This window comes from Oryza sativa, chromosome 7 (assembly GCF_034140825.1).
Source record: "Oryza sativa Japonica Group chromosome 7, ASM3414082v1".
Classification (NCBI taxonomy): Eukaryota; Viridiplantae; Streptophyta; class Magnoliopsida; order Poales; family Poaceae; genus Oryza; species Oryza sativa.
The window spans coordinates 24,056,262-24,075,398 of record NC_089041.1 but is presented as its reverse complement, the minus strand read 5'-3'; the positions used below and the strand labels follow the sequence as shown (position 1 = coordinate 24,075,398).

The 19,137-nt window shown below is 42.4% G+C and overlaps 3 protein-coding genes and 1 long non-coding RNA gene across 7 annotated transcripts; 3 read left to right on the top strand and 1 right to left on the bottom strand.

Annotated features, from left to right (window-relative positions):
- The first annotated feature begins 2,274 nt into the window (after positions 1-2,274).
- On the top strand, positions 2,275-3,166 carry LOC112939712 (uncharacterized). The gene is made up of 3 exons (XR_003243562.2): positions 2,275-2,577; positions 2,795-2,879; positions 2,968-3,166. It is a non-coding gene; the product is annotated as an uncharacterized lncRNA (long non-coding RNA).
- A 2,736-nt stretch (positions 3,167-5,902) lies between these two features.
- Positions 5,903-8,876, top strand: LOC4343751 (protein EFFECTOR OF TRANSCRIPTION 2). The gene is made up of 3 exons (XM_015789329.3): positions 5,903-6,078; positions 6,252-6,626; positions 7,173-8,876. Exons 1-3 carry the CDS (start codon positions 5,989-5,991, stop codon positions 8,574-8,576), a joined length of 1,869 nt encoding a protein of 622 aa, XP_015644815.1. The 5' UTR covers positions 5,903-5,988; the 3' UTR covers positions 8,577-8,876.
- Positions 8,877-9,533: 657 nt separating this feature from the next.
- LOC9270926 (uncharacterized) lies at positions 9,534-10,414 on the top strand. The gene has a single exon (XM_015790794.3). The coding sequence runs from the start codon at positions 9,597-9,599 to the stop codon at positions 10,173-10,175; it is 579 nt and encodes a 192-aa protein (XP_015646280.1). The 5' UTR covers positions 9,534-9,596; the 3' UTR covers positions 10,176-10,414.
- Positions 10,415-11,352: 938 nt separating this feature from the next.
- LOC4343750 (SUMO-activating enzyme subunit 2) lies at positions 11,353-17,942 on the bottom strand. 4 transcript variants are annotated; one of them, XM_015791959.3, is made up of 11 exons: positions 17,793-17,942; positions 17,590-17,694; positions 16,118-16,201; positions 15,771-15,989; positions 14,807-14,908; positions 13,529-13,972; positions 13,220-13,449; positions 12,939-13,032; positions 12,668-12,850; positions 12,430-12,527; positions 11,353-11,950 (listed from the first exon to the last, which is right to left on the bottom strand). In XM_015791959.3, exons 1-11 carry the CDS (start codon positions 17,838-17,840, stop codon positions 11,638-11,640), a joined length of 1,920 nt encoding a protein of 639 aa, XP_015647445.1. In that variant the 5' UTR covers positions 17,841-17,942; the 3' UTR covers positions 11,353-11,637. The 4 variants fall into 4 exon arrangements, with proteins under 4 accessions (XP_015647445.1, XP_066168464.1, XP_015647446.1 ...); XM_066312367.1 differs by having other exon boundaries at positions 13,574-13,972; XM_015791960.2 differs by having other exon boundaries at positions 17,590-17,679.
- Between the last annotated feature and the right edge of the window lie 1,195 nt (positions 17,943-19,137).

Genomic DNA, 19,137 nt, shown 5'->3' with positions numbered 1-19,137 from the left:
TGTTGACTTTGCCCAGTTCCATGCATGTTAACTAGTTCAAATGTTCAATAGATCTCTACGCATGCATGAACGGTTTGAGAATCATCTTTCTCAGTTAATTAAGTCGTGTATGCTAGTACGGTGTATAGATGTGTTGAACTAAAACCTTTGAAATGGAGGAAATTTAAAGGAATTTTAGACGAGTTGAACTAAATCCTATGAAATTTCCATGAAATTCTTATGATTTAATAAAGGAGCATGAACCAAGTAGAGCATGTAGGTTAACTTGCAAACCCACTCTAGTTCATTTTTTTACTAGTACGGTGTATAGATGTGTAATTTTGACTACAAAATAGATGCATATTGAACCATTAGTTATGAGAGATTGGGTTAATGGGCTAAGTGCATATTTAACACATATTTTCTCCATCTCATAGAAAACCAAGTACATCCCGTACTAGCTTGGTTTTTACGGAATAAAAATAGCTCATAACTTAGCAAAAATATAAGATGGGGGAGAGATATAAAAGAGGTCTCTTTGTGGTTGACTTGTGTTTTGGCCGAGAATATTATGCGGACAAAGGCGATGGTGTAGCCTCGCTCCCCAAGGCCCTTGCTGGTAGATAGAGTAGACCTAGATAAGGGCCTCGCTAGCTAGCACTATGGCTCCAAACAGGACTAATCGAGTACTGCTGGCAAGGTCAGAGATACTACCTCCATTTTTAGTGCGTGATAACGTTGATTTTTTTAAAACAAATATTTGATTATTTCTCTTATTCTAATATTTTTGTAAATATAAAAAAATAAGTCATACTTAAAGAAAGTAACAATAAAATAAATGATAATTACATAATTTTTTTAAAGTAAGATGAATGATCAACGGAGGGATTACTGTGTTATATATATTTTTGCAAATATAAAATAATAAGTCATACTTAAATAACATTTAACGATAAATCAAAGTAACAATAAAACCGTTAATATATATATTTTTAATATATATTAACAGTGTTATATTTTTAAAAACGGAGGGAGTACTGTATACGGTCATCAACAAGCTCGATCATTCCAAATCCGCCCAAAGGTTGGAGGCGCCAAATCTAACGATTGGTGACACAATGATGCCAAATCAGGTGATCATGGAGGACAACAATTGCATTTCCATAGTCTGAGGCTGGCAACAATCGTTTTGGCCACCAGCAAAGTGAGCAGCGTAGGATCTAGGGACCCACGAAGTCTAAGTGTGAATACAACAGCTGGAGTGGTCGACCAACAAGCTTGAGAACATTATGGCGATCATAACACGATGACAACAAGATGACAGTGGTCGATTGGTCGAATGAGGTGATTGCAGGCAGCTGGTGTCCAAACAAGAGATGAAAAAAAAAACTTCTAGGTACGAATTTTAGATATAGCATATGTCCAGTACTGTAATTGGAAGATTGTTTTTTCTTTGAAAAAGAGGAAGTCGTAGGTTGTAAGAGAATACAATGATAAAATATAATCACACCTAATTGTTGAGTACAAGGGAAAACTCTATTCATCCCTTAAATAGGATGTCTCGTCGTTTTTACATGTCACTTAAAAAGTATCAAACTTTTTTTTAAAAAAAAAGTAATATCTTACTTCACAAAGCATGAATATTCAAATTTAACAGGTAGAAAAACAATAACAAATTTAATTATGAATAGAATACGTAATTCATTGTCAAGTTTATTATATTTTATTTCGAATTGTATTAGTCGAATTTTAACTTGCATGTTTTTGAAAATATATTATATATATTGATCTATCTTGATAAATATTTTTAAAATTTTTGATGACTTTTTCAATGACATGCACAAAACGAGTGTCCCTCGAGAGACAAAAATTCAATTCCGCAGTTCGAGATTATATTACATGATTGTACTGTAACACTGCTGTACGACAACATGCCCTAACCCGGCTGTATCCGTACCGGCAACTGCAAGGACGCACACGGGGACGCACAATTGACGGTGAAAAACGCAACGCATGCCACCACCACCACACCACTGACAGCAAAGGCACCCAACTATGTTGGGGTTGTGCATGCATTGTATGCTTCCTGCCTGTACGTCGCAAGGCAAAGCGAACTGCCACTTCACCACCTCCTGTCTCGCAAAGCCAAGATTAGATCCAACAGGTGAAAGAAAGAAAGAAAGGAAGAAAAAGCTGAGCCTGAGAGAGAGAGAGAGAGAGAGAGAGAGATACAGCTGGAGACGGGCAAACAATGGCTCACAATAATACTAACATTAACGGCCGGGGGGGAAAAGAGATGGATACCCTGCCTGCCTGCCTCTACGTTGTCGTTGTGCAGGCTTCCTAACCTTAAACCAGCTGTGTTCTCTCCTGCGTGGCCTGTTCATCGCAACAGCACACAGCATGATTAACCTTTTCTTGGGCCTCCTTGCTCTGAACAAATAGATTCTCTCTTCGTTCAGAAAGAAAGCATCTCTGTTGTGTTGTGTTTGTGTTCTCTCTCTCTCTCTCTCGTTTCGTTTGATCCGTCGCTTCGTCGCAAAGCAAACGGCGATATGCAGCACCGGGCGAGCAGCTTGCATCACGATGGAGCACCAGGTAATTAATTAGTAATTCTACAAATCTCAGATATATGCTGTTTCGGCAAACGTCTATTAAATTGCATTCCGCCTTTGGCAAAAAGAGGATTTGGCTGATTAATTTTTTTTTGAATGCCTTCTTTTTTTTGAATGCCATTTGGCTGATTAATTAGCGTGTGCTTTGGCAAAATTTCGTTCAATCGATCGCCTTAATTTTGTGGTTTGCAATTTTTTAGGGCCAATGGCGCCGCCGTCGGCGGCGTACGACGAGCCCGCGCCGCCGGAGCATCCTCAGCCCAAATGTGGATTCATCGCAGGATTGTAAGATGCTAGAAATTCGTTTTCTTGGGGCTATGAATTTCGTGTAGAATTTTTATCCTCATGACATTTTTCTTACGTGATCATGCAGCTTCATGGCGCTTTGCTGTTGCTGCCTGGTTGACGAAATGCTGATGTGACACGGTTTGCATGGTATCAGCGATTGTACAGCTGTAGATTTTATATTGTGCTTTAGAATTAGGTTGTATATAAAAATCGAATGACGGGAAAATTGATACATCATGCAGTGCAAAAATTCCTTGAAAGTTTGAGTTCTCGGGTCTGTTTAAGTTTGTAGCCAAATTCAATCTAGCTAAAGTAAATTTGACAGTGCAAAAATATTAGTCATTTATTTGGTTTGTAGCCAAAGAAAATTGACACTGCTCAACTAATTGCTTACTTTGGTAGCAAACTAAGCGAAAGGCTAACTATTTTTTGCCAAAAAAAAAAGCAATGACCAACTCTTACCGTTGCCAAAAAAAAAATGGCAAGGTTAAGAATAGGAATGAACCAAAAAAAATTCCTCGCAGTACAATTTCCACGAATGCTTAGAACATCTTCAGTAAAACCCCTAAATACAGTCCTTAAACAACTTTGAGAGGTTGAGACTAAAAAAATAAAGTACAACAGGGCCCCTACTTAAGGCCCTAAAGTAGGAAGGCTCCCAAATTCCCTCCTACAGCCCCTAGGCCTGGGGGCTCTATCCCCAGCCCCTATCCAGTTTTCTTTGGCGCGGGGGAATGCTTCCACGACGCGTGCTCCTTCCCGTGCGATTGCTTGCACGCTGCCGACTGTCTTGTTGCGGGTGTTTCTGCTCTAATCCGGCCATCGCCCTGCTATAGTATTGGTCACCTGCATGGATGCACGTATGCATGGATTTTTCCACATATCGATGAGACGTGGTTTGGTTCCTGTTAAGTGTGAACAGCCATCTGCCGCCAGTGGCCAACTGAGATTTGATGCTGATCTAGAAGGAGCTACTACTATATCTCCTTGCATATATGCATGCAGTTTTGTGTATGCACTGGATATAATATATCTTATTAATATTGTCCAGCTCATATATGATTATATGCATCCATATATGCATGTATATCATTGGATACTGAGTGTAGGATGGATGAACTGCTACTGCTACTAGCCGCAACAGATGCACTAATCGAGCATTCTAGTGAGTCATCCATGCACTCACACTAGTGTACGTATATGCACATATCAGTGTGATATTAGAAAAAAAAATTCAAATTTCAATTGAATTGTGTTGTTTGAAATTATTAATTTAAATTTGATTAAATTCTATGCGTTGGAAATATTAATATTTACATTATTGTAATATTAAACTAAACATAAAATATGGATTATAAGATGAAATAGAGGAGAAAAAGAAATAGGGGCTAAGAAATAGACGTTGTTGCTGGAGTTAGAACCATTCTTAGAGTCCTGAGGAAATGAGGGCAGCCCCCATTTAACCTTTAGGGACTCTAAAATAGGAGCTATTGCTGAAGATGCTTACCAATTCAAGTAAAGCAATAAAAGTCTCTATAGGACCCAAGGTAAAGAGAGAAAATCCTGTTGTGGACATGGCTTGGACCTAAGACCTGAACACATTGATTGCCTAGACTCATCGCCAGGCCTCCCCATCATGGCTATATTATTTTTAAACAACAATATTCATTTCTATCTTTATTTCACAAAAGCTACAACAATTATTACAGATGTTACAACCTTGCAGGTCGAACAACTGCGAATTACAAAATCGTAACTTGAAAGCATAGACAACAAGAAAACTATTTAGAACACCAACTTAAAGGCATAGATAGCACATATTGTTAAATATCCATATATGTTTGACAAAATATGCATAACCATTGTTGCCTCAACGGGTTGCAAAACAGTTATTGTCTTCTCCTGAAAACACCAAGGAAACAAATTAAAATATCTTAAATCAGCGACCGATTATTGTGCCGATCGAATTTCGCGTACATCACCATCAATGATTGACGTTAAATCATAGTGGAAGATAATATCGAAGAGTAAATAAAATGTAAATCGTCCACTCACCCAGATTCTACTAGTAGAAATAAACAATTTTTTTAATTGATTGAGATTGGCCACGAACCAAACAAGCTATATATATATATGTGTAAGTTCGGAACTAGGAAATTCATGTCCGTCGCTGGTTACAGAAAACATGCTACATCATGCATGTCTTCCATGCAAAATGGGGAGGGAGAGACAAACTATCATTTCAAACTTCAAAGTGCTATATGAGGGACATGGGGAATTCATGTCACCAATTTTTTCTCAACATGTTTCTCCCTCAATCTGAGGCAAAAGAAGAGAATGTGCCCCCTTTAATTCCCCTGCGAGGAAAATATGTAATGAAAACCACATTATAGTGGAAAAAAACTAAAAACTATCATAGCATAGAAAAATAAATGTCTCGGATTATTTATGTCATTATGAGTAAAACTTTTATTCATATCGACGTAGACAAATCTCATACATATATTTTTACATCCTACAAAAGTTTTAAGTTTTCACTACATATTTTTCTCTAATAATATATAGTGAAAATCTACCACAATTATTACCGCACGAGTTGTACACAGTCACACTATAGCTCGAATGGCTTGGACAGTTAGAGTACCTGACAAATGAAACCCCCTTTGTTTTTCCACCACTCTTGATCTGGACTAGGATTTACCAAACCGTTTGAGGTGGGGTTACCGTCACCCCGCAGTTTGGCGATTACCGCGCGGTTATCACGAGGTATATCGTGGTTTCCAAAACTGAAAAGTTACCACATGTGATAATCACAATAACCATACGGTTAGGTAAACCCTCATCCAGACCATCGGATCGTCAATCCAACGGCCGAGCGCACACGGCAAAAGCTGTTTCCCCAACCCCAACCAAACAGCGCCCAGGCCCGGGTCGGATCGAGCCGCGGGCTCACGGCCCAAACCCAGCCCAAAAGAGAACCCGAGATTTTCAAAAAGCGACGAGCCCCCGCTCCCGGCGCCGATGCGGCCGCAGCGGCGCCGGCGGCTCCGGCGGCGCTGAGACTGAGAGCGCACCACTCCGCAGCCACAGGCGGACCGGATCGACGATGCCTGCGGCCTCCGCCGCCGTCCCAGCGAGGCTGAAGCGGGAGGACTACCCACGCACCAAGCACGACTCCCTCTTCTCCCCATGGAAGGTTAGGTGCCCCTTGCCAACCCGCCACCGGCGCAGAGCTGACGAGATCTGATCCGGTGGAGTCGAGTTGAACTCCCCGGGTTGCCATCTACCGCCTCCGATTTCGTTGCCAGTTCTTGAATTGATTTGGATCTGATTTTTGCTCCTCGATCGAATTCCCCAACCTGGTTGCAGGTTCTTGTCGGGCCGTCGGACTGGGAGGACCACGCCGCCGGCAAGGAAGGGATCCAGAGGTACAGGGTGCTCAACCTGCCGGAGAACTTCCCTGGCCTCTACGAGCTGGGCGTCGCGAGGGCCTCCGACGAGGGTATCAGGGCGGCTCGGCGGTGGAATGGATCCGGTGGTGGTGGCGTCGTCGTCGTGTACCTCGGGCAGGCCGACAGCGTCAGGGCGAGGCTCCAGCAGTACGGCCGGACGGGATCGCACTTGGACGCCGGGAACCCACCGCCGTCCGCCGGCGAAGCGGAGACGAATACGCGGGCGACGGGGAATGGGTTGTTCAGGGAAGTTTTCGTCAGAGGCTACTCCTTGGTGTTCCGATGTGCTCTGGTAAGTGCAAAACTGCTTTCCATGCTCGTTTTTTGTTTCTTCAGATAAGAAATGGATCCTTGAACAGTTGAACTGTACCGTTCATGTGGAGATCAATAATGGCTTCGTGTCCGAATAAATTGTTGAGTGAAATAAATAGAAGTTGATGGTCAATTGCCACAAATTTTGAGATTATACCATGCCCAAGTCTGAAGTTTGAAGAACTGAAAAATGCATTTTGTCTTCAGCACCAGCATTGTCTATCATGTAGTCTACACGAACAGCTATCCGATTTGTTACGCTTTGCTCATGACAAATGTTTGGACACTCAGATTCATCTTATCACTTTTAATAACTAGTTAAGATCTTTGGTCTATCAGAGTATCTATGATGGATGGAGTGTATAAGTACTATATCTTTAGTAGCTTTTGCAAAAGCAACGGGGTCAACTATGAATATTATGTGCCCTAAAAAAGTTATGAATCTTATGGCATAATTCCACTTTTAGCAATTAGCACTGGATTTCGTTTTTCTTTTCTAATGTGTCTTTAATGTGCAAATAAACAGATGGGTAACAAACAAGAAGCTGAGAAGACTGAGGCTCGGCTGCTTAGAGTGTTTGATTACGCATGGAACAAGCTTCAGAACGGTGGTCTTCGCCGTGAAGAAATACTTATCAAGTTAGAACAAGGGGCAGTCAACAATAGATCATCTCTGCTTAGCAGAGTACGGCACTTCAAACAGGAAGTGTTCAGAGAGAAAGCAGGTATAAAGATAAGCAGAAATGGGTCTGTTGATGTCTCATCTGGCATTATGAAAAATATGCTCCCAAGAATTCGAACATTTGTTGGCTTCAGACCTCAGCTAGTTAACTCTGGTGACAATGTTGACAAGGAAATTGGCATTCGCTGGAAAAATACATCTGAAGGTAACAGTTATGGCAAACAAGCACGTCGAAGTTCTGAAGGATACAAAGTCAAAAGAGTCAATGTTATAAAACGAAGAACTATGCCAGAACAAGATTCTAACGATGTTTGTGGAGTGATGCTGGAAGATGGCTCCTCTTGTCTTGACCATCCAGTACAAGGAAGGAAGAGGTGTGAATTACACAAAGGTAGAAGACTAGGAAGAATCACAGTCAATCCTAAAGGCTCCTCTTGTAGCTATTCTTGCCAAGTTGAGATTCCAGTTGTTGAATCCATATCTCCACTAACTGAAAATGAAAGCGAGTCAGATCAAGCACAGCAAACCAGTGAACTCCTCTCCAAATTTTTGCCAGCAACAGTGAAAAAATCATCAAGACCATGGTATAGCTTTGAAGCGAAAGAAATAAAAACTGGAGAAGCTCCTATAGAAGATGGAAAACAGGAAACCTCTGAGGTCATTGATATCTGTGAAGCCAAAAAGAGTGACAACTCTGCCTGCACCAACAAAGTAATTTCAGGAAGTAAAAAATGTCAGCTGCATAATGGTTGCAAAGCAGAAGAGTTTGTTTCATCTCGAGTCATTGATTTGCTCCAGAATGAAGAAAAGGTCAAAAGCATGACAGTTGACAAGCTCAGTGGGGAGGAGATTTCTCATGGTAAATATCAGTCCCAAGAGAATCAGCCTTCCGGAAGAATGTGGTTTGAGCTGATCAAATTGCAGAATCCTACCAGCACACTGTCATCCAAAGGCCAGGGACGTCAGAAAAGAGTGACAGGCAATGTCGCAGCTATCTGTGAAGCGTTGACGGACAACAGATGCCGTGAAACAATACCAATGGCAGGAAGAGAAAGATGCGATGCGCATGAAGGAATAAAGGTCACCGATGCTTCCTCTGTACCGTTTTCCGGAAGCTCAGGATGGCCATCAATCTGTGGTGCTCGAGCTTCGGATGGTTCTCCTTGTAAGAATCAGCCAATTGCAGGGAGAAAGAGATGCGCGATGCATAAAGGCCAAAGAGCATGTCGGACCCCCTCAATCGACTGAGCAGACATGATATGAGTGATGCTCAATTGCTTACGTTCATTCAGTCATTTGTTGTAATAGCATTTTCAGTAAGGAAAAGTAAACCAAAGAAAGCTGTTTTCTTGCCCCGAGTTTTGATTGGTTATTCGTTGCTGCTTGTAAACCAAAATAGACAGTCAAACAAACCATGTAACTTGATACAACTTTTTTTAGGGACTCAACCTCTATTACCTGAACATCGCGCATTTGCCATCTAATGCACCATAGGGCATTGGTTATAAACTTGTGCTTTCAAAGTGCAAAGAGATACACTCTTCCAAATTCCAATCAATTTCATGATTATTTGATTTTGTACTTCAAGCAAGATTGTAGAATTTCATACAATGCTGGTGTTTGAAACTAATGTAGATGAAGATGAAGATTAAATGTTTTACGCAAAACGAGTTGTTAATAACGTATGATGAATTGAGTTTTAATTATTACAAACTTGAAAATATATTTATCTACGGAGTTGCTAGAAATATGGCGCCATATGCTACAGTCGATTTTTTTTCAGCCACTTACACAGTAGTTACACCTCATTTACAAATTTACATACTAATTGTAATTAGTATGTAATTTTCGAATTTACATATGTAATTTTAGTACTTACATATGTAATTTTGAGACTTACATTGTAAATACACTAAAATTACATATGTAATTTAGGGACTTACAATGTAAATACATGCCGACTATTTTTTGATAAAAAATATAGCGCCATAAATATAGCTACACCCTTTATCTAATATTTTAGAGAAACTTCTTTATATAAAATTTTCTCACATAACTTACCGTTTAGCAGTTTAAAAAGCGAGCCATGAATTTCTGAGCAGAGAATGAACCTTCACCCATAGGAGAGCGCGACAGTAGCAGCAGTGGACACGTCGATTTCGCAATTCGTGTCCTCCAAATCCAAATTGGTCGGGGGAGAGGAGCACGCGAACGCCTTCCTCCTCCCCCTCCCGCTCGATCCGCTCCACCCAATTCGCACGCAACGACATGATGCTGCCGCCGACGCCGACGCCGCCGCCGCACCTCCCCCTCGCCGCCTCCACGGCCGTTAGCTTCACCCCGCGCGCCGCCGCCCAGCGCGGCCGCGGCCGCCGATCGAAGCCCAAGCCCAAGCCCGTCGCGTTCCCGCCGCCGCCGCTGCGCCGCCTCGTCTCGTCCTCCCTCCGCCGCCTCCTCCCGCGGCCGCGCCCCCTCACCGTCCTCTTCCTCGGCGGCGGCGGCGGCGGTGGGGGATGGTTCGGGATGGGGGGAAGGGGGAGGAGGAGGGCAACACCGGCGGAAGAGCTCGCGGCGCTGGCGCTCTCCCTGGCGCTCGGCGACAAGCTGGCCGTCCTCGCCGACTACTGGAACGCGTCGGGCCTCGGCGAGGCGCTCGGCGTGTGGGCGGCGGTGTGGAGGAGAGGAGGAGGGAGGAGGAGGCGAGGCGGCGGGCTCCGGCGGCTCGCGGCGCTGCTGCTCGGGATCGCCTTCTGCGCCCTCGTCTGCCATTTGAGGGGCGCCGCGCTCGTCGACGGCCTCGCGAGGACGGCCGGTGGCCGGAAACTAGCGCGGATTTTCCTGCATTGATTTTTTTGTTGATTGATTGATTGATTTGTTGTTTCGAATTCGTGAGACGAGTGTTTTGCCCTGAATTGGGGAATTGCGGCGTCAGAGTTGTAGGTTTCCTCTTGTGGATGGGGTAGTGTTCTTGGAATATTGATTCAATTCAACTGTGATATGATGATCGCATTGCTGAATGGAAGATAGAAAACGAGAGATGTTGGAATACTAGTATACTTCGTAGAGATTCAATTCAATTTTTGATATATCTGTTTTTTATCGCAATTCGGTTTTAGTTTCCTTATACTCAGGTTTGGTCGATTTCTAGTTGAAAATAATTCTAGTTTCCTTATACTCAGGTTTGATCAATTCCTATTAAAAAATTGAGCCCTACTGTGTTCCCTTGTGTTTGTGATTTCATCTTCGTTTGTCTCAAGTACTCCATAGGTCTACTTTCAGCTTATCTGTGGATCAGTTGCCTTTGCACAACACTTCCAAAAATACAATTTCTGAAAAATAAACTTTATCCATCAACATTACTACCACTCATAACATAGGAGTGATATTTAATTTTACCTTACAAATATAAGGAGATCATCACTCAGATTTCATCCACATTTCATCTGAAAGGAATTCATCTTAGGATCAACCTCTACTTGAACCTAATATAGATGCTTATCCTACTAATCAACTTTAATTGTGTTCTATGATGGATGGCTGAGGAGATGTACCTATTCGAGTGTAATACATGGATTAACTATTATACCCCTCTATTCCGCATTATAAGATGTTTTTCACATTATAAGATATTTTGGATTTTAAATAGATTTTTACCTGAACCCATATGCATCTAAAATCATATGGATGTTAGTGATAGACAAGGGATGAAGAGGTAACAGTATTTATTTATATATAAAGTTCTTACACCAGAGTCAATTGATGCATTAAGCGGAAAAGAACTGGGCCGGATCTGCATCTCTCAAGACCTAATGAACGATATGCATCTCTTAACGGGAGAAAACTCAGCAGGAGAAAATTGCTGTTGCTTATAACACGTAGCACAGGTGGGAACTGCTTTCTTGTGACGTTTGAGGCTTTGAGCACTATATAGAAGTCTAAATCCACCAATATATTCCTCGTATCAGGGCAACGGAACCATGAAAACAATCAGAAGATATATCACCGCATAGCAGAAACGAGAAAGTAGACAAGAACATCACCATTGCTCCAGTCTAGACAAACACAGGTGCAGCCTTACAGCTGACTGTCAGCAGGGCATTAGTCACTCCTGTGCCTAAACGCTACAAATTACATTCCTAAAGTACCGTATCTAAAGCAAAAAAATGACCCTGAGTACGCTTACTGATACCTCAGTGTTATCAGCCCTAAACATCATTAAGTTACAAAAGATGTTACGTTGGAACAATGTGTTAGCCATAATAGCGGAAGTCAACCGCTGTTATCCCTGGAACAGATACCGTAGGGGTTGCTATTGCAATCTCTTTTTCTTGGCTAACTTTGGGTTCTCATCAAGCATAACAAGATCGTCGTCATCGTCATCTTCGACAACTTGAGCACTACTGGATGCATCGCAATTCTCCTTCAACTCTAAAACCTCATCCAGCTTGCGCTTCATTCCAGGTTTAGTGGATATGTCCTCAACAATACCGTCAGCATAATCTGCACCAGATGAAGAAGCAACCGACTGGTTTCCCCCATTACTCGTAACTTGCTTCTCCACTGGAGCAGACCATCCAGATAGAACCATTCCATCAGGCTCTTTTTCTTCATCAAACTCGTCCCTGTAATAATCACTGAAAAATCAGTCTACCCCCTTGAAAGAGTAGGCAACTGTATGTGTACACTACGACACTATCATAACATATAGCTTCCAAATCTACATAGCACAGCATTATAAGCTACTGTATATCCATGTAATGGAATGAGCCAAACAACCTTACATGTTAGAACAAAGTTATACGTAGAGGACATTTTATGAAACTAAAAGTTGTGACATCATAATACTCTGCAAATGATAACTTTAGTGAAAAAGGTGAAAAACCACTGGTCCATGTATAGCAAATTAGTAGCAGCTCATTTTCACTTGTGCAAAATTGTCTGTTTTTAGTTTACATCTGGCAAGATCCCAACCTTTTGAGAAGATAGTTGGACGGCAAAGGATTTCTCTTCATTGAAATATATGTGAAAAACATATAGATAAGTATCATTTAGAAAGACCTCCCATATGCAAACAGATCAGCATACATGGTTCATAGGTTACCTGTGTTTAATGTTAATGCTGCATGACAATTCCTGCTGAAAATCCTCAACAGTAAGCTTTGTGTCATTAACAACTGGAGCTGGAAGTTCAGCCAAGACCTGTAATAACCAGACAAAGCTCAGTTGGCAAAAAATGAATAGTATTTTAACAATGTTGCAACTGCAAGGGCCATAGCTTAGAAAGAAAGAAATTCCATGGAGGATATAATTTCACTGCTTTGAAGGGGGAAGGTTAGTACCTTTTCAAGGTTTAGAGCATAATTTGCAGCCTCATCTTCCTCTAAGCCCTCACCATCCTCAAAAACAAGAGTGGAGCCAATCATTACCAATGGGAGGTTCATCCCAAGTTTGCTTTTTATAATCTTCTCGATGACCTCCCTCAGCTTTGTTGTCTTTGTGTTAACCTCCAGAAGAAGAGGGGTCTGATGCATTCAGTAGCAGTTTTGGGTCAGACTTGAAAGAAAGCGAACAAACATACGAATATCATAGCCCAAGAAAGTGCAAAAATACCTCTGAGCAGACATAACATGATTTATTAGGCTCAAATGGCTCGATAGGCATCAAAAGCATCTTCCTTGAAGGGTGTTCAAGACAATATGTCATTCTGTAAAATTGTTAGCCAATGAAGTGCCATTAAATTCCAGAAAATTGGCAGCACCTTAGAACTCTCTGGACATTACCATATCCAGAAGACCAGAGAGCAGGTATTTTAGCTTAAGTTTACTATCTTTAGGAAAAAAAAGAAGTACATGCTACAACAATGACATGAAACAAACAAAGAGCCTAGTCACCTATATTTTTTGTAATCACCATGGAGGACTTTTATTGCTTCAATAACAATCAAACCAGCTATTATAGCATTTGTTGTTGCCACAGCATGAACTATGTTTCCAGCAACACCTTTAGCTTCAAAAAGGCTATGCAGAGGTATTCCAAAAGAGGAGGCTCTGATATTAGCTGCAGTAGTAACAAACTCAACAGCCAACTGATCATCCTTGTCAAATACTAAATTCCCTATTTCCTGAAAACCAGAAGAGCAAAATATCTCAGATGGAAGTAACTTTAAAGGTTACATAACCTAGATCCGAATAAAATACAACCTTCTCCCTTTTTTCAAAAAATAGTTTTAATGCCTCCAAAAATACCCTTGAATTATCAGCAAGGCTCCAAATTTCTTGTGGGTTCCTAAGACCCAAAGAGACCATAGCAGATGGTTCTTCCTGCTCATTATTGATGTCCCGTGAACTACCATTTTGCCGAATAGCTTCTTCAGGTAATGTATCACGGATGTATATTGGATTCGGCCTTCTTCGATTCTTCCAAGTTTCCTCATTTTCTAAGGCCACTTCGATGTTGTAACCAAAGACATGATCATAAATTCTCCTAGCATATTGATCAAGATCTTCATCTGCATTTCTTTCAAATACATCTGATTTCGAAGTGCCGCTTTCATTTGAACGGACATTAAGATCATTGTCCTGGTTTTTATCCCCAAACATTTTTGCAAAAAGCAACTCCTTTGCCCAAACAATGCAGTGAACAAACTGTGAAAAGAAAAAGTCAGTAATGAATTCTAACACTAAAAACTGATCAGAGCAGCACAGTGCTTGTTCCAAATGGTCAAGTTCACAGAGTATTCCCACAAGAAGTCAAGTTCAGATTTTTAATTACAAAAAATGCCATAAAGCGGAGTGTGTGCTTGTTAAAAGAATGCCTTCTGCATATTGAGGATTTTCAAGTTATGTATGGATTAGAACACTTTTAACAGTGAGATGTCCATAGATTTGGATGGGAGAACTGAAGATATGGAGAGCATAGGAGAGATAGCATCTTCTTTCTTTATTAATTTGTCAACGTGACCTGCCATTTTGGATATTGACACAGTTTCCAATGCACACCTTGACAACTACTTAGTCTATTTACCTCCTCCAGTCCAGTCGCAAATAGGTGGCCTTTGGACACTGGGGGGATCCTTCAAAACTACTTTGACTAATAGACTCCATTATATTTATAAAATAAGGTAAAATTATAATGTTACAGAGGTACATTTTGGACAGATTTGCACATTTTGTTGCTGTAAGCCCAATCTGAAAATCCAAAGATACTGATAGCTGTTTTTTATGAAGTTTGTTCGCATACTCCAAAACATCAGTTTATTGTAACTGTATAGACTATACATTAGTAAAAGAATACAAAAAGATGTGACGAAATACCGTATTATTAATACAAATAAAAAAATATCCCTATGTGGTAAGTTCTAATAATATGCCCACAAGTGGTCAGATTTTTATAGGTTTGCACTTTGACTAAGGGCATTCCAAACTAATATTTTCACAGTAGAGGGATATAATTAGGAGGAAAGTGGGACAAAAGGAAACCTTAGATGGAGTGCTTGTAATTGTGCAGACAGGGTATGACTTAGGGACAGGCTTTGGTTGACATTCATAACATTCTGTTTTACCTTTGACATGAACAGTAACCTGCAAAATATGGAATGGAAATAATTTTAGAAGAGAATTAACTTGAAAATATAGACTTAGCTTACTTGGCTGTTTTGCTCGTGAGACAGGGATTCTACCACCTGCGGCCTAATATAATAATAAACAGAATAATTTGACCGAGGTCGATTCATCCATTAGTTAATTTAGTGAACACTGGTAGCTTCTTTCAGTTAGTTGTTGACATATACGTGATAAAAAAATAAAGAAGATGATTTAAATGACACTATTGTTAAGCCCAGAATCTAGATTCTAGACCACAAAAAACCCATCATGCACAAGATAATAAACACAATACATCAAGGTACACAAAAGAACTCTTCAGCTTTGCCTACCAGAGTCCCATGCATCACAGGCCAACAAATGATATACATCATGTATTCATGTGCACTTCAAAAGTATGTAATGTCTGTATGCAATGTACGTAACTACCTAAAAGGTGTGCAGCTTATATGAACATGCACCAAATATTGGCCAAGCTACCACCAGGAGTTGATTTGAGCTGTATAAAGAGTTAGATTGTAAATAAGGCTGGATAATGTCTAAATGACCATATTATTTTAGGAACTTTGTGGAGAAGGTAGAAAACCTGTTCTATGATCAACATTAGATAATTTGCACTAAAACGGCCTGATTAAGTAACAACCACACTTTCCCTCTGGACCCACATGATCACAGTGAACAATGGTAAGTGCACAAAACATACTCAACTAGAAGGCCGTATGTCTGGTAAATCTTATTAACCATACAGATTACGAAGAAGATAAGCCAGAGTGTATTATATATCCGTTCATACATGCAGAAGAGTTACGGGGACCAGAGCAGTGGTACTTTCTTAACTCACCTGTCCCAAAAACCCAGTTGTCCCACTTTCCACCAAAGGAACTTCAGCAGCAAGGCAAAGGCGATTAACATGACGCCTAGCGTCCAAATTATCAAGGCCATTCAGGACTACATTAAATTGCTTGAAGAACTCAACATTAAATTGAGCGTCCTTTACATTTGCATGATATGATGTTATATTGATATTTGGCCTAAATTTCAGAACAGCATCACGAGCAACCTGACAAGATCAATGACAAAAACAGAATAAGCAGCAGCAATAATAAGGTGAATACAACAAATACATACATAATAGAAAGCTCATATACAACTATGTTAATCATATCAACATATAGAAATGTAACTTACATGGGCTTTTGACTGTCCAACATGACTCTGCCGAAATAAAAACTGCCTGTTCAGATTGCTCACCTCAATTGTGTCCAAGTCAATCTGTAGAGAAAAAGATCAAATTCCTTGTGTACAACACTTTGAGAGGAAATCAAGATATTTTTTTCATTAGCTCCATCAACACCAAGGGAAAATGACCCTTTGACAATGTAATGTAAACTAGTATGTCAGAAGCAAGAAACGGATCAGTGAAGAAAAAAACGAAAAGCAGATAAAATATGAAAAGAAATGAAAATAATAGACGAGGATTTAATTTATCTCCCAGTACCATACTGACATGTGGTCCTAGAAAAGGTTTTATTTCCTTCTTTGTAAACATAACTACAAACGTCAGTCCAAAAAAGAAAATCATCAGAAATCAATAGCAGCCAAGTCGGCATTGTGTGGATAACAAACTTAGGTGCCTCAAATACCATTTCATTTAGTTATGGATACCTGAACAAAGAATACACCGTGTCTATTTCCAAACTGGTCCAAGTGCAATACATCAACCTCAAAAGAAGTCATGTGAATGGAGGCTTTCATATCAGCAGTGAACGAAACAAGGGCAGCAGCATAACAGTTCATCTAAGAGTAAGAACCTAGCAACAATTCTGTTAGAATAGGTGTCGAATATACTAGTTCTATTTGGTTACAGTTGGACTTGTAGTTGTAATAGGTGTTAGGGGGTGGAGTTAGAGTCGAACTCTGTAACCCGGCATCTCTCTTAAATAGAGAGGGGCGCACCACAATGTAACCATGGCGACTACAATGTAGCGTAGACACGCAGGGAGATGATGGCGGCGTGACCATGGACTCGTAGCGGCTAGGAGCTATATTGGTTGGGGAGGAGCGCCCATAATCAGAGCCTCGGGGATGTAGGCTTCGGCTGAACCTCGTTAACAAATATCGTGTGTTCCTGTGTCGTCATCTGGCGTGTCTTGGGCGATCAATGACTGAAGTGATCAGGAAGGTTAGTCGTCGTTCCGCTATATCGACTAACTTTTATGACGAATTCTAACAAGAATGACCTACACAAAACAATCCCTGCCAAGCATGGTTGCAAAGAATACTAAAGTTCCTGACGGATTGTTTATTCATGGTTCTAATTGGTGAAACAATAGACAATACACAAAGCTACTGATTCACAAAAAAACTAAGAAATACTGAAACATCAGCACTAAGTAAAAAACTCCAGATAGACACCGGATAACCCACGCATACTCTACACAGTGCCCACTTGTCAGCTGGGGTCAACGCTATCCTCCAATCCCTATCACAGATCCCGCAACTACCTAACTGGAGACACCCAGCAATCCACGTGCATCTACCTAGATGATACCAGAGCTCAATTCACGAAACACGGCTAAAACCCTAGGAACAGCTCAAATTTAACCGCGAGTAAGGGGATGAAGCAAACACGTAGCAAGCCAAAAAAAAAAAAAACTTACGATGTGAATATCGCGGAATCCGGAGAGCGCGAGCGTCTTGAGCAGCTCGCATCCTATGCCTCCGGCGCCGACCATCAGCACCTTCGCCGCCTGCACCCCAAATAACTACCCCCCGAATCAGTCCCCCCAAAACTCCACCAACAAAAACGCCCAAACCGGGAGATCCCCTACACCCCCCACGACGCCAGCGGCGGAAACCTCACCTTGACGGCCTCCTCCTCGGAGGCGGCGGAGGCGGGGGAGGAAGCCATGGATGGGGGGAGGAGGGAGCACGAGTGTGCGCGAGAGAGCGGAGGCGAGGGTTTTGAGGGTTTGGTTTTTTTGGAGGGGAACCGATTTGGGGGAGGGGAGTCGAGGCCGCCGACGCGAGCGAGGTGACGGCTTTGATGAGGAGGGAGGATTAGGAAGCGTCGTGGAAATTGAGGGGTTCCGTGGTGTGGTGCCGTTCAGGGTGCTGCGCAGCTTTGGGCTAGGCGGAGCGGAAGCGGGAGGGGACGCCCACCGGCTGGGATGGTAGGGCGATGGAGACCGGCGGATGGGATGTGCTCGGTGCGGTTCGCGGTCTATGGAGGGTGGGGCCTACGGGGAGGTACGTGGTTTTGGGCGAACCGGTGGCTGTTTGACCTCTTGACCCTTCTGGGCCTCCCCACCGAGACTCGACTCGAGTGAGGATCGGGTCTGTTTGGGAGCTTGCTGCTTTAGTTTCTTCATAATTAGAAGCTTTCGAGACGGTACAGCTTTTTGGTTTAAATTTTGAGAGGTTGTATTTATAGAATCCAGAAAATAAATTAGAAGTCGGAAGTTGAAAAGCCCAGCTTTTTCAGATTTTCAAATACTGGCTACCAACCAGCTGCTTCTCATAATCTTAATCTCCCCAAACGGGCCCTTTGTTTGGGAGGAGCCGAGAGGAGGGCATACAAACGATGTATAAGTTTTAACTAATTTTTTAAAATGAATTAATATGTTTTTTAAAAACAATTGTCCTATAGAAAAATTTTTAAAAAAACGTACCTGTCGGTGATATGGGCCCGGGAGTATTAGGTTTAGAGGGAGGAGGCTGCCCCCGATGCCACGTGGCCCTCCCCCGAGGGGAGTCAGGCCCGAGGTGGGGTGGCGGCCACTCCTTCCCCAAAGACTAGTCGGAGGAGGCTGCCCCCCGATGCCACGTGGCCCTCCCCCGAGGGGAGTCAGGCCCGAGGTAGGGCGGCGGCCACTCCTTCCCAGAGACTGGATGGAGGAGGCTGCCCTCCAATGCCACGTGGCCCTCCCCCGAGGGGGGTCGGGCCCGAGGTAGGGCGGCGACCACTCCCTGGCCGAGACTAGAGGGAGAAGGCCGCCCCAGGCGCCACGTGGCTCCCTCCCCCCCCCTCCCGAGGGGGGATCGGGCCCGAGGTCGGGCGGTGGCCGCCCCCTCCCGTGACTAGGGGTCGGGCTCCCCCGACCCCCTCTCTAGGTCACCACGTACGGTGGGTTAGGTGTCCGCTTCCAGGTGCCCACCTACCTGCATTTATGGCGTCCCGAGCGGTCGCGCCACGCCGCATTTAATGC

What these genes read in the sequence shown, in the direction of transcription:
- LOC4343751 (XM_015789329.3), top strand. Translation starts at nt 5,989, where the DNA reads ATGCCTGCGGCCTCCGCCGCCGTCCCAGCGAGGCTGAAGCGGGAGGAC. An exon ending in CCCTCTTCTCCCCATGGAAG is followed by an intron (nt 6,079 to 6,251) that starts GTTAGGTGCCCC and finishes ACCTGGTTGCAG; the next exon opens with GTTCTTGTCGGGCCGTCGGA. An exon ending in TGGTGTTCCGATGTGCTCTG is followed by an intron (nt 6,627 to 7,172) that starts GTAAGTGCAAAA and finishes GCAAATAAACAG; the next exon opens with ATGGGTAACAAACAAGAAGC.
- LOC9270926 (XM_015790794.3), top strand. Translation starts at nt 9,597, where the DNA reads ATGATGCTGCCGCCGACGCCGACGCCGCCGCCGCACCTCCCCCTCGCC.
- LOC4343750 (XM_015791959.3), bottom strand. Translation starts at nt 17,840, where the DNA reads ATGGCTTCCTCCCCCGCCTCCGCCGCCTCCGAGGAGGAGGCCGTCAAG. An exon ending in CAACTGGGTTTTTGGGACAG is followed by an intron (nt 14,909 to 15,770) that starts GTGAGTTAAGAA and finishes CATATTTTGCAG; the next exon opens with GTTACTGTTCATGTCAAAGG. An exon ending in CATGTTATGTCTGCTCAGAG is followed by an intron (nt 12,851 to 12,938) that starts GTATTTTTGCAC and finishes TGAATGCATCAG; the next exon opens with ACCCCTCTTCTTCTGGAGGT.